The 14,547-nt window shown below is 37.7% G+C and overlaps 1 protein-coding gene across 3 annotated transcripts in view; it reads left to right on the top strand.

Moving 5' to 3' along the window:
* SMYD3 (SET and MYND domain containing 3) overlaps positions 1–14,547 on the top strand; it is a 675,859-nt gene that overhangs the window by 138,933 nt on the left and 522,379 nt on the right. For all 3 annotated transcript variants that reach the window (XM_045453199.1, XM_045453200.1, XM_045453201.1), the window contains exon 2: positions 13,438–13,501. In XM_045453199.1, the coding sequence (XP_045309155.1) occupies positions 13,438–13,501 (64 nt within the window). The remainder of the gene's footprint in view (positions 1–13,437; positions 13,502–14,547) is intronic.

The following is a 14,547-nucleotide window of genomic DNA, read 5'->3' as shown; positions in this document are numbered from 1 at the left end:
AGAACAGAAACAGACTCATAAATACAGAGAGCAAACTGGTAGTTGCCAGAGGGGATGGGGTTAGGAGATGTCTGAAATAGATGAAGGGGATTAAGAGATACAAACCTCTAGTTATAAAATAAACATATAACAAGGATTAAAAATACAATATAGGGAATATAGTCAATAATATTGTAATAACATTATATGGTGACAGGTGTAACTTCATTTATTGTGGTGAGCATTGTGTGACGTACAGAATTGTCAGATCACTTGAAATTAATATAACATGGTATGTCAATTAGTTTCCTCAGTAAAAAAAAAAAAAAGATTGTCAGGATGGGTCAAAAACCAAGATCCAAGTATATATGTTCTATAAGAAACCCATTTTAAACATAAAGACCCATACTTATTAAAAGTAGATGGATGGGAGAGCACAGGGAGTAATTTTTTTTTACATTGGCCATACCAACATTTTTCTAGATAGGTCTCCTGAGGCAAGGGAAACAAAAGCAGAAATAAACTATTGGTACTACATTAAGATAAAAAGCTTCTGCACAGCAAAGGAAGCAATCAACAGAATTAAAAGACAACCTACTGAATGGGAGAAGATATATGCCAATGACATATCTGAGAAAGGGTTAGTATCCAAAATATATATAGAACTTAACACCCAGAAAACAAATAATCCAATTTAAAAATGGGCAGAAGATATGAATAGACATTTCTCTAAGGAAGGCATACAGATGACCAACAGACACATGAAGAGATGCTCAGGTTCACTAATATTCAGGAAAATGCAAATTAAAACCACATTGAGATACCACTCACAGCTGTCAGAATGGCTAAAATCAGGGGCACGTGGGTACTCAGTCATTTGAGTGTCTGACTTTGGCTCAGGTCATGATTTTGTGGTTCATGATTTTGGACCCCATGTCGGGCTTACTGTTCTCAGCACAGAACCTGCTTCAGATTTTCTGTCCCCTCTCTCTCCCTTCCTCTCCCCCCCCCAAAATAAATAAACATTGAAAAAAATGGCTAAAATAAAAAACACAAGCAACAAATGTTGGTGAGGTTTTGGAGAAAAAGGAACCCTTGTACACTGTTGTTGGGAATGCAGACTAAAGAATCCACTGTTAAAAACAGTATGAAGGTACTTGAAAAAGTTAAAAATAGATTTATCATATGATCCAGTAATTGTACTCCTGGATAGTTGTCCAAAGAATATGAAAACACCAATACGAAAATATACGTGCACCCTTATGATTATTACAGCATTATTTACAATGGCCAAATTATGGAAGCCACCCAAGTTTCCATTGATAAATGAATGGATAAAGAAGAAGTGATATATACATATACATATACATATACATATACATATACATATACATATACATATACATATACAATAATGTAGTATTACCCAGTCATAAAAAAAAATAATAATGTGGTAATAATGGAGTATTACCCAGTCATAAAAAAGAATGAAACCTTGCCATTTGCAACAACATGTATGAATCTAGAGGGTTTAATACTAAGTGAAATAAGTCAGTAAGAAGAAGACAAATGCCATATAATTTCACTCATATGTGGAATTTAAGAAACAAAATGAACAAAGGAAAATGAGATAAACCAAAAAACAGACTCTTAAATATAGAGAACAAATTGCTGGTTATCAGAGGGGAAGTGGGTGAGGGAATGAGTGAAATAGGTGAAGAGGATTAAGACTACACTTATTATGATGAGCCCTGAGTAATGTATAGAATTGTTGAATCACTATATTGCATACCTGAAACTAATATAACATTGTATGTTTGTCATACTGAAATTTAAAAGTGAATAAATTAAATTATATTTAATTAAAATAAGTAAAATGGATGGAGTAAAATATACCACACGGATGCTAATCAAAAAAAGGAGTAGTTGTATTAATTTCAGACAGAGTAGACTTCAAAACAAGGAATGGTAGCAGGGATAAAGAAGGGTGTTACTCAAGTTCAGAAGCGTTAGTTCCCCAAGAAGATAGAACATTTCTTAACAGGTATTTGCCCAACAAAAGAGCGCTCATCTATGTGATGCAAAAGCTCATGCTGCTGCAAGGAGGAATAGATTAATCTATTTTTAGAGTTGGAGAAATATACAGATCCATCAAAGGAAATCAGGACATAACAGAACTTAACAACACCATCAATCAACTGAATATAATTGACCTTCATAGACTGCCTCATCCAACAACAGCAAAATACACGTTCTTCTCAAGTTCTCTTGGAATATTCACCAACAGAGATCCCATATTAGGATATAAAACAAGCCTGAACAAATTTAAAAGTAGTAATCTGACAGTGTTTGTTGTAAGAACACATTGGAATTAAACTCAAAATCGATGAAAAATAATCTTAAACTATGTGGAGATTAAACAACACACTTCTAAGTAACTCATCAGTCAAAGAAGAAATCTCAATAGACATTTAAAAATATTTTGAATTAGGGGTGACTGGGGGGTGCAGTTGGTTAAGGGTCTAATTCTTGATCTTGGCTCAGGTCATGATCTCATGGTTTTTGAGTTCAAGCCCTACATTGGGCTCTGTGCTGATGGTGTAGATCCTGCTTGGAATTCTGTCTCTCCTCTCTGCCCCTCCCCTGTTTGTGTGTTCTTGCTCTCTCTCTGTCTAAAATAAATAAATATTAAAAATATTTTGAATAAAAATGAAAACAGAAGTTTCAAAATTTTTGCAGTGCAGGGAAAGCCTACGTACAGGGAAACTTATAGCATTGAATGCATACATTAAAAAAGAAGAAAGATATTAAATCAATTATATGAGTTTCTGTGTTGGAAAAAGAAGAGCAAATTAATCGCACAGTTAGCAGAGGAAAAGCAATAATAAGAAACCATTGGAATTCTAAACAAGGAGTTAATAGCGCAAATCATTGAAACCAAAAGCTGTTTCTTTAAAAAGATCAATAAAATCCCAAGAGCCCAACCAGGCCAACTGAGAAAAAAATGAGTGAAAACACAAATTACTAATAACAGAAATGAAAGAGTGGACATCACTACAGATCCCACGAACATTAAAAGGATAATAAAGGAACACTATGAACAACGCTATGCCCATTAATTTTATAATCTAGATGAAATGGACCAATTTCTTGAAAGACAGAAGCTGCCAAAGCACACAAAATGCACATGAATAGGCTTGTATCTATTAAAGAAATTGAATCAATAGTTGCTGTTTTTAGATAATTTTTCTTCTCCCTGAAAATTGCCAGCCTCTTTGAAGCATTTGCCATCATACCCCCATGACCTCACTGCCTTCCAGTGATTTCTTCACATCCTGGCTCACTTTTTCTGTCTCCATCGTTACTCCTGGGTGAACGTCCATCCCACACCTGGCCTCTTCATCCCCACTTCTCATTGTCTTTGTCTTTCCACCAGTTTAGGTGCCTCTTCTTAAGGCCATACCCTAGGACCGTGATGACCAAAAGCTATTATGACTGATACCTCAGTTTACCACTCTTCACCTATTGCCGTCTTACGGGTCTCTAGCACAGGAGGTGATACCATGTGCCGCTGCTGGTCTGCTTCTGTTGTAGCATCAGCAGTCCTTGAAGGCAAGAACTATGTCTTTTGATCCATATTTCTCCAGAACTGTCACAGTCCATGGTACAAAGAGTCTTGAGTGATTTTATGGGCCCAGTGAAGTAAAGAGCAGCAACAACAGGAAGGATGTGGCACCCAAAGGATCTTTGTATTAGAAAAAAGATAATTAAAATTTCCCATTGAAAATACCATATAATTTTTAAAAACCATTTGAGTAATGACATTTCAAAAATTGTTTTCTTTCCCATTTTCTCTGGGGGAAAATGCATGATATCATGTATTGCAGTTGGGATTCTCTCCGTTTAGTCAAGGTTGATCAGTTACAAATTTCCGTCTTCTAAAGATTATTGTAAATGAGCTATAAACAGGGAAATTACTTTTTAGTAAAATGGGTTAGCTTACTTAGAAAGAGTTAATTATCTTTTCTCTCCTGTGCTGCAGACTTTTCTCTACCAGCCTAATGAGGGGAGGGGGAACTTGATGCATTAAGATTTTCTCAGCCTTTCTTCTGACCTATGTAGAAAAATAAAAGCGTTCAATGCAACCTTATTATATCTGATTCTTTTTTTCTTTTGAGATAAGAGAAAAATGTATACAAGTTTTGTATTATTTGGGTCCAGGTGTTAACTTCTAGAACATTTGAAACTCATGTTGACCGACAGTTTTCCCAAAAGCACTAGTTTCATTGTTACATTTTATTCATGTTTGGTTGCTTCTAAGCTAAGAAGTAATTACCATTTAATTACATACATGAATATTTCAGTAAATAACTTGTACTGTTTCTGTACTCTCTTCCAATAATGTAGAGTTAACTATATGAAGAACTTGAAAATAACTGGGAAAAACATTCTAAAGGTTTATAAAATTCTGAATTTCTAGAATGGCTGAACTTTTAAAAATACTTCTACTCAACACTGAAGTGTTTCAAATGATATCTAGGAACTTCTTTTGAGAGTTGCTTTAAAAAAAAATCTCTTAAAGGAATAATAGTAATGTGATAGTACTAAGAAAAATTAGCTCTTTCTATGAATCAAGCACAATGTTGAGAGATTTACATATTTTATTTAATTCTCATTACAGCCAAGTAGTGTTGGTACTATTATTATTCTCATTTTAGTCTCGTGGCTTAGAGGTATTAAATTGCTCAGCATCATACAGCTACTAGGTGGTAAACTAGAATTTGGTTCTAGGCCATATGGTTCCAGTGTCAATGATTTAACCACTCTATTTTTTTTTTAATTTTATTTTTTTCAACGTTTATTTATTTTTGGGACAGAGAGAGACAGAGCATGAACGGGGGAGGGGCAGAGAGAGAGGGAGACACAGAATCTGAAACAGGCTCCAGGCCCTGAGCCATCAGCCCAGAGCCCGACGCGGGGCTCGAACTCACGGACCGCGAGATTGTGACCTGGCTGAAGTCGGACGCTTAACCGACTGCGCCACCCAGGCGCCCCTTAACCACTCTATTATATTCTCTTACAGTGTCTAGTTGAGAAATAATACAGACACAGTCTGTGGGAAATTAATTTACAAAGCATGCATCTAATAAGAGATTAAACTCAATAAATTATTAAAAATTAAATTGAGGGGCACCTGGGTGGCTCAGTTAAGTGTCCAGTTCTTGATTTCGGCCCTGGTCATGACCTCATGGTTCATGGATTTGAGCCCTCATCAGGCTCCATGCTAACCCTCCTCAAAATAAATAAATAAACTTAAAAAACAACAGCAACAACAACTTCAAGTTTCATGTTGTTCTCCAAAAGAGAGAATGAGTTACTTGAGATTTCATTAGGCTTATTTCCAGAGGACTTCAGGAAATTTGTAATTAAAAGTTAAACAAAGTGATAGACTTAATTATAAAATAGAAGGGCAAATTTTTAAGGCAGGCGGAAGGAGAAGATGCTTCTGGGCCTCTGAAATGAAGAGATTACTATAATTAGATAGTGAATTTGGCTTTTGGTTTTCTCACTGTTGAAGCTAAAATACAGTCACAGTGCTGTTGAGATTAATTTTTTTTTAAGTTTCATTTTTTAATAAGAGGAAGATGATGGAGAATTCTTCCTTCGTGACACACTGTTTCCTGGAACCGAAATCAAGGTGACCATCTTTTGCCAGTTTGAAGACTTAGGTCCTAGTCTATTGATGAAAATGTTGATCAGCTATCCTTATACCTTATTTGAAATTCTACCCATTGGTACTTTGATTTTCATGTTAATGCTGTGTGGTATTTATACTAACAATGCTTACCTGTTTAAAGGGTATTTGATTTCACCCTTTGGGCAAAATCAGATTTTTTCTTCTTTCTCATATTTTTATTACTTTGGATTTCAGGAAGACTTGGGGAAATTGAACACATCTCTTGACTTACCAGAGTCCTATTACCTGACTAGGCTGAGAGGTTTCCCGTTTAGGAACAGAGATGTTATTAGATCAAATCCCTCTTCAGTGCCTTTTGGTCACAGCTTTCTTCAGTTTACCTTAAACTGCTCTGCCTTAAAAACCAGCTGTAAGTCACCAGTTCTTTGATGCGTTTTTATTTTTGAGAGGGGGGGAGGGGGAGAGGAGGGGAGGGGGGAGGGGGGAAGGGACAGAGAGAGAGGGAGACACAGAATCCAAAGCAGGCTCCAGGCTCAGAGCTGTCAGCACAGAGCCCGTTGCAGGGCTCAAACTCATGAACCATGAGATCGTGACCTAAGTCGAAGTCAGTTGCTGTGCTTTTTTTTTTTTTTTTTTCCCTCCGTAAGTGCTAATATGAGTTTAAATTGCTTGTGTTTTGCCCAGGAAGGTATGGTGCCTGGGGATCATAGATTTATTGTTTTCTGAAATAATTGACCATTGCATTTTCTTGTTTTGTAATTTGAATGTTAGAAGTCTGAAATAAAGTGATAAGGGATGTGGAAAAATGAATCCAAACCAATTCTGCTTTTCTGTGTTATGAGTCTGTATTACTTTGACCACATCTGCTACTTTGTACTAAAAAGTATTTGAGGAGCACCTGGTTGGCTCAGTCGCTTGAGCGTCCTACTCTTGATTTCGACTCAGGTCATGATCTCATGGTTGTGATATCTAGCATCGCCTTGGGCTTTGCGCTGACAGCAGAGTGCACTTGGGATTCTCTCTCTCCCTCTCTCTGCCCCACCCCACTCATTCTCTCTTTCTTGTTCTCTCTCTCTTTCTCTCTCTAAAATAAATAAACATTTAAAAAAAACCCCACTATTTGATAGTTAGGTGGACGGTGGATGAGAATCTCTAATTAAAAAAAAAAGCCTTTAGGCCCATACCAACATAATTACCATCTGGAAACACAAATGGAAGTTTCCTTTTCTGTATTATTATGAATATTTATGCCAAAGAGAATGCTTTCTGTTTAGCATTTTGCAGTATATTTTATTTGGTCAGAGTAAAAGCAGTTGTACTACCCTTGGAGGGAATAGCATGACTTTTTATTTGGGATAATCTCCTTTTCATAGTGCAGAGTTTCATTTGCTCCAGAAATTTCTATGGGGAAACAGGCAGGTACTTGGGTACATAACACTAATGTTTCTAATGAATCAGGAGTCTGAGATTTTGGAGATGTTTACAAACAGATTCTTTAAGGAAATATTATTTCTGTGGTCTCTTTTAAAAATTATATTTAGACTTCACTTATTTTGGGTTTTGCCTTTTAAACAAATGGAGCTCTTTATTCTAAAACAGTCCATATTCCTCATACTCCACAGAGCATCTTTTGTCCTGATTATGTGAAGAAATATTTTCATAGGAATTGTTACTGGAGAATCTTCCTTAAAACTTGTGTTCAGGCAGGGGTACTCCATCAGACATCCTGAGGTCAGCCCTCTTTTTTTAGCAAGCGTGAGTGGTGCCGGCAGGCTCTATCTGATGAAGTTAGCTCTTTCTCTCAGCTCACATTTCTTCTCAAAGCTCATAGTGATCAGCCTTGAAAAAGGACAAAAGTGTGCAAAAGATTGCTGGGCACGGATCTTTAGCTCAGAAGAGGCTGCAAAGACACACGCTGGGTCCTGGGTTGCTTCAGATCGTACAGGGCTGTGCTCCATCCAGATGAGTGGCTTCAGAGGCTGATGGGGTGGCCGGGCTTCCTTGTGGTGCCCGAACCGCCTGGCCAGCAGTGAGTGTGCGGGTGGCCGTTGAAGGAGAGCTTTGACTGCAAGGGACACCAGGAGACTTCTGAGGGGTGGAGACATATTGCCTGTGTATGAATGTGTTGTGGATGCGTTGTTTTCTCTGCAGTTTAAAATGGATTCTGCAGCTGCCAGGGCTGGGGGAAATTTGAATCACTAGGATTTGTTTTCTATATCCTTCCCAGGAAACTTCTTTTCCTCCACCTGGCAACTGCCCATATTATTTTAGGGCAGAAGTTTGTTTGTTTTTTTTGTATTTTTTTTAATGTTTATTTATTTTTGAAAGAGAGAGAGACAGGGAGTGTGAGTGGGGGAGAGGCAGAGAGAGAGGAAGACACAGAATCGGAAGCAGGTTGTGCTGATAGCTGAGAGCCTGACACGGGGCTCGAACTCACAGACTGCGAGACCATGACCTGAGCCACCCAGGTGCCCCCTAGGGCAGAGTTTTAAACCCTTCGATAGTTTCCCCCCCTGCTGATAACCAAGGACAGAGAGACATTCCCTTAAATATTACCCTAGTTGTTGGGATTTGAAGGAGCCACTTAATCTCATTTCTTCTTTGATTTTTTTAGACACAGTGATTTCTCCTGTATCCATATACAACTTCTAGATTTGTATACTGGAGGAACAAGTAATTTTGTTCTGTTTTTATTTCCTTTCTACATTTCCTTTGCATGTGCTGTTGGAGAAGCTAATTATGTCCCAGCCTTTACTTGGAAGAGAGGACTTAACTTGTTTTGCTCCATGAACCACTGTATTTGGGGCACTGAGCTACCTGAGAATTTTCTCCGATTTGACACTGTGTTCTACAGCCTGTCACAGTTTGTATGAATGAGTAATAGGGGATTCCTTGTTGCTTTTTTTGTGGACATAGTTAAAGATAACACTGATTTTGGTGTAAAATAGTTTTAATAGCTTCTCCTATTTGGGGTTAGAATGCTATTATTTCTCTCTTGAGTGGAGAGGGGAAAAGAGGTAAATTAATCATTTTCTGTTACTGATATGTTGCTAACCTATTTCCTTAGATTACTTTTCATTCAGAAAGTCCATTTGGACTTTGAGCTAATCATTTTGTAAACCGGATGTTTCTGTGATCTGAAAATTCTATATTCATCACTTTTCTGTGCCTCTGAGACTACCGTAATTCACCTAAAACGTGTACAACTTTTGTCATCTTCAAATTTAGTTAATGTTTGTTACTGGCACAAGAGAAGCAGAATCAAATAATTTCAGTATTGGAAGGAAACTCCTCTAACTCATTTTCCTTTGCAGTGGTGGAATTTGCTTCACAGGATTCTGTTCTCAGCCTGAGCCCGAGAGAGAAGCAGGACCTCTTCCGGGGCTCAGTGGTTGTCTGATCAAACACACACCACTTTTCTCTTGGATTCATTTGACCTGTTTTTGAAACTTGAGAACTTGTTATTTGATATGTAACCCTGAACATTTAAATAACTCATGTTAAGGAATTTCTTCCACCCATCAAAACAACAATTAAATTATTTAGGTACTTAGAGTAATCTTGCTATTCACTTTGCCACCATTCTGTGAAAATTCATGAAAGCCTGTGGTTGGTAGCTATGGGAGGGAGAGGACACAGTTTTGCTTGCTAACCTGTTCATCGCTGATCTTCTGAGTAGCTTGATTCTGCCCATTAATTTTTAAAATCAAGAAGAAACACCTTATATAGCTGGGGCTTTATATTTGTAAGTAACAGAAATTGCCTTTTTTTTTTTTAAAGTTTATTTATCCTGAGAGACAGAGAGAGCAAGTTGGGGAGGGGCAGAGAGAGAGGGAGAGAGAGAGAATCTTAAGCAGGCTCCACACTGTCAGCACAGAGCCCGATTTGGGACTAGGACTCATGAACTGTGAGATCGTGACCTGAGCCAAAGTGGATGGCTTAACCGACTGAGCCCCCCAGGCGCCCCACCTCTGAATAACTTACACCAGAAAAGGGAGAGGAGGGAAAATCTGAGAAGTCGGGTCTGAGGAGGGCAGCACTCAGGGGAGTCCCACTGACTTCCTCCTCTGGAAGATTCTTGCAGAAAGCATCCTGTCCCAGTTTTGGCCCCCATTGTCACATTGGCTGGACACACTGGGCGTCTTTTTGCCGCTTGGGGCTGCTTCTGTTTTCAGGCTTATTGGAGGCCCCGTGGCCTTCTTGGTTTTCTCCCACAAATACACTGACTTAAGTCTCAGAGCTGTTAGTGGTTTCCTCTGCCCAGTCACATTTTGGGTTTGTTGTGATGTTTTCCTGGGTGGCGTGATACTCAGGTTTGCTTTCTAACTCGTGCTGTCATTTTGTTTATGGGGAGAGTTAAGGAGATTAGAAAATTATGTCACTGCTACCGTTCCTTCAGAATTTTCTCTTGTCTGTTTTTCAATCTACTGAATCTTGAGTTCCATTCCATTTTGTTTCCAATATTATTTGTTTGGAAACTTTCTCTTAAGTGATTTTGCAAGAAATTTGTTGATGTTATTTGTGCCTCTGGTTTTGCTCGTCCTCTTAGATCACTGTGTTCTATTTCGTATGTTGTATAATTTCCTGCTGATGCTGTCCTAAGTTTTCTGTTATTTTTAAAGTCTTGACTTACATGTTTAGCTCATTTATTTTCAGTTTTTTTAACATAAACATTTAAAGTTATAAATGTTCCTGTAAGTAGTGTGTTCATTTTATCTCAGAAGTTTTGATATTTTTCCATTATTTAATCAATTTTTGGGATGCCTGGCTGGTTCAGTAGAACATGTGACTCTTGATTTCAAGGGGCGTTCCATCCCCTATGACTTGGGTGTAGAACCTACTTAAAAAAAAAAGCGTGTGTGTTTGTGTGTGTGTGTATACTCTAATTTCATTATAATTCTTTGATCCTTGAATTCTGTAAAAGCATGCTTTTAAATATTCATGCATATGATATTTCACTGGGTTTGTTTTTGTTACTGATTTCTAATTTAATTCCCTTATGGTTGGAGAAAATGATCTATATGATATTGATTCTTTGGGATTTTTGAGATTTGCTTTGCGGTTTACTTTGTGGGACCTTTTGTAAATGGTCAGTGGGTGCTGAACAGGAATATGTGAATGCACATTCATATAACAGGGATAAGGGTCTGTGTATTGCCTGAGATCGAATAAATTATTGAGCCCCTATTCTTTAAAAATTTTTTTTTAATGTTTATTTATTTTATTTTTTTTTTCAACGTTTATTTATTTTTGGGACAGAGAGAGACAGAGCATGAACGGGGGAGGGGCAGAGAGAGAGGGAGACACAGAATCGGAAACAGGCTCCAGGCTCTGAGCCATCAGCCCAGAGCCTGACGCGGGGCTCGAACTCACGGACCGCGAGATCGTGACCTGGCTGAAGTCGGACGCTCAACTGACTGTACCACCCAGGCGCCCCTATGTTTATTTATTTTAAAGGAGAGAGAGACAGTGTGTGAATGGGGGTGGGGCTTAACCAACAGAGCCACCCAGGTGCCCTGAACCCCTGTTCTTTATCTGCTTGGTTTTGAATTCCTGAAAAAGACTTTGTATCTTTTTATAGCAATAACTAATACTTATATGGTGTTTACTATATTCCAGGCACTATTTTAAGGGCCTTACATGTATTAACTTATTGTGTCGGTCATTTTTCCCTCAGATCTGTTTCTTGTACTTCATATATTTTGAGACTGGGTACATTTGTCACTAGGTACCTAACACCTGGTGACTGGAATCTCTTATCATTGAGTATTTACCTCTAACAAGATCTTTAACTGTAAAGTGCTTTCCCCCCCTGAAATTGATGTAATTACATAGGCTTTTCCTTTAGTTAATATTTGCTTGGCATATCCATTTCATCCTCCTTTGTGGGTCCTTTTATTTGATGTGTGTCTCTTAACAGCTTATGGGTAGATTTTGGTTTTATCCAGTTTTACCCAAGAGCAGTAGTCCAGTGTGATACTCATAGTAAGAGCTTGAAGGGCAGGTTGCTGGGGTTTGCATTGTTGCCTGGGATGTTGATATGTGACAGCCACAATTCTGTACTTGGGGATGGCAGGCATTTTGGCTTCCCTTTATTTAGATTTTAACCTCTGCCCTTGTTTTATGCTCCATATCTGACCCTTGCTGTCCCAGAGGTAAGTACCTGTTATATTTAGGTTCTGATTCTCTTTAGGATTTTGTTTTTACCCTTTCAGTATCACCTGCCATGCACTTTATGGTGTGTCTTCTTAGTTTGCACTATGTTTTTTTTATCTTTTGAAAAATGTATTGGTGTATCCCCAAAGTAGTCATAATAAGACTGTTTACTTATAGGACTATTTGAAATTAAGTATAAACTATAGATGTAAAAATCTTTGAATAGTACCAGGCCCATTAGAAGTGCTTGGAAGGATTTGTTTTTGTTTTGTCATTGATGTTAAAATTACAGTTTGACTTTTTAATGCTCTTGGCTGCCCTGAAAGTATCCACAATCCTTCCTGCCTTTTATTTGTCACTATTAATTTTATCATCAGGTTCACTTATTTTTTATTTTATAATTCAACCTTTTCTTCATCTTTGCTTTTTTCTTATGCAGGTGATTTGGGGGAGATGTAACTTTGGAGCATCTCAATTCAGCATGTCTAAAGTAGTAACTGGATTTAATGGAATTTTAAAATCACTTTCCACAGGAGGATATTCATAATTAAACTATATGATAGGTTAAGACGTATACAATTTTTTTTATATTTGAAGAGTATAGGATACTTCCATTCCAAGTAGTTACGGGGACTGAATTCTCTATTTCATATGGAGAGATTAAAATCTCTGTGAAGTAAAACTTCTGGTTTCAGTGGGAATCTCTGATTTTAACTGATTTTTTTTTTTTTTTATTAAAAAGGACATTAGTGGTGGTGATGTTGCGCATCAAATGAATATACTTAATGCCATTTGCTAAAAAACAAAATTCAACTGAGTAAACTTAAAGATCTTATTGGCTTTATTCAGAAGTTCATGAATTGGGTGGGATTCAATGTAGCAGACAGAAAGTAGCCCTGAGATGCTGTACAAAATGAAAGACTTCTGTGGGCAGAAGAGAGCAGTTACAAGGTGAAAAAATGAGTTGGTTACTGCAAGATCACTTTCATCAGGGGAGAGCAGCGGTCTATCAAGCGGATTACTTAACTAGTAATCTCTGATAGACTGGTTTAAGAATCCACTTTTGGGGGAGTCAAAACTATAGTTAAGTCTCAAACATGGTACGGTGGTAAGCATAAGTGACTCCATTTTGTGCCTCAAATTATCTTTTTTTTTTTTTTTTAAATGTTTGTTTATTTGAGAGAAAGAGAGAGAGAGAGAGAGAGAGAGAGAGCAGGTGTGGGAGGGGCAGAGAGAGAGGGGAGCAGAGGATATGAACTGGGCTGTCAGCCCAGGTGGAGCTTGATCTTGCGAACCTGGAGATCATGACCTGAGCCGAAGTCAGGCACTTAACCGACTGAGCCACCCAGGCGCCCCTTGAATTATCTTTTTAACACACTGAACTATACACGTAAAAATGTTTAACGTGTAAATTTTATATTATATACATTTCACCACTATTTTAAAAAAGAGTTATTACTATGTCCGTATCTCACATTGAGGATGAAAGATGATGCCCATCAGTGTGAAAATCTCAGTCTTAAGGGACCATACAAATGGGGTGAACAGAACCTATCAGTGTCACTCATTTCCTAATGGGAATTTTTTTTTTTTTTTTTAAACAGAAAGGAAAAACTGATGCGATGCTCTCAATGCCGAGTTGCCAAATACTGCAGTGCCAAGTGCCAGGTAAGAATGCTCCGCTGTATGTAAATGATACCTTAAGTTCTCTGCCCCCCCCCCTTTTTTTTTTTAATAATTTTTACAAAAAAATCTTCATTAATTTTTGAGAGAGAGAGGGGCGGGGGAGGAACACAGAGAGAGACACAGATCTGAAGCAGGCTCCAGAGTCTGAGCTGTCAGCACAGAGCCTGACCTGGGGCTGGAACTCATGAACCGGGAGTTCATGACCTGAGCTGAAGTCAGATGCTCAACAGACTGAGCCACCCAGGCGCCCCTTCAGTTCTCTGCTCTTAAAATTGTGCTCTGTGATGCCTGTTGGCCTGTTTCTGTTTCTTTACAATCTTTGATTTATTTTAACTTATTTCCCTTCAATTTAAAAATTAATAGTTGTGTATGGTAAAAGATCATATATATGATATTTCTCTATATACACTAAATACATAGTACACATACATCACACACAAAATGTTCACTCCTATCTCCTTGTCCTCCTGATCTCAATCCCAGTGCCCAGAGATAATCACTGTTAAGTTTCTTGTGTGCTTCGCTGCATTTTCTCACGCAAGCACATTCATATATTTATATTCTTTGTTAAAAAAAAAAACAGATATGGGTGACTCTTGTATACCTTCATTCTCCTTTTTGTTTTATCATCCGTCTAGAGGAACTTTCGGTACCATCCCATCGATTCCCTTATATGAATGCACCATGGTCATAATTTCCTCAGTAAGGAATGCTTACATTATTTTCGATATTTGGTGTTGCCAGTAATGGACCAAGCATCTTTTTGTGAACATTTCTGCTCACTTCCACAAATTAGTTGTAGGATAAATTCTTCCCAGTTGTATCGATTAGTAAAAGGATATATGATTTTGGATTTTTAAAGATATTGACAAATTGCCTTCCTAGAGTTTAATTTACGGCAACTGACAGTCCGTGAGAATACTGCCGTTAACGGCTTTGAAATTCTTTACAGGATGTATAATTAACATTCAACATAGCCTTTTCTTCTAACCCTATGATTAATCATTTCATAAGAAATGTAATTATGC

Source organism: Leopardus geoffroyi, chromosome C3, assembly GCF_018350155.1.
Source record: "Leopardus geoffroyi isolate Oge1 chromosome C3, O.geoffroyi_Oge1_pat1.0, whole genome shotgun sequence".
In the NCBI taxonomy this organism is placed as follows: domain Eukaryota; kingdom Metazoa; phylum Chordata; class Mammalia; order Carnivora; family Felidae; genus Leopardus; species Leopardus geoffroyi.
This window is presented reverse-complemented; position numbering and strand designations above follow the sequence as displayed.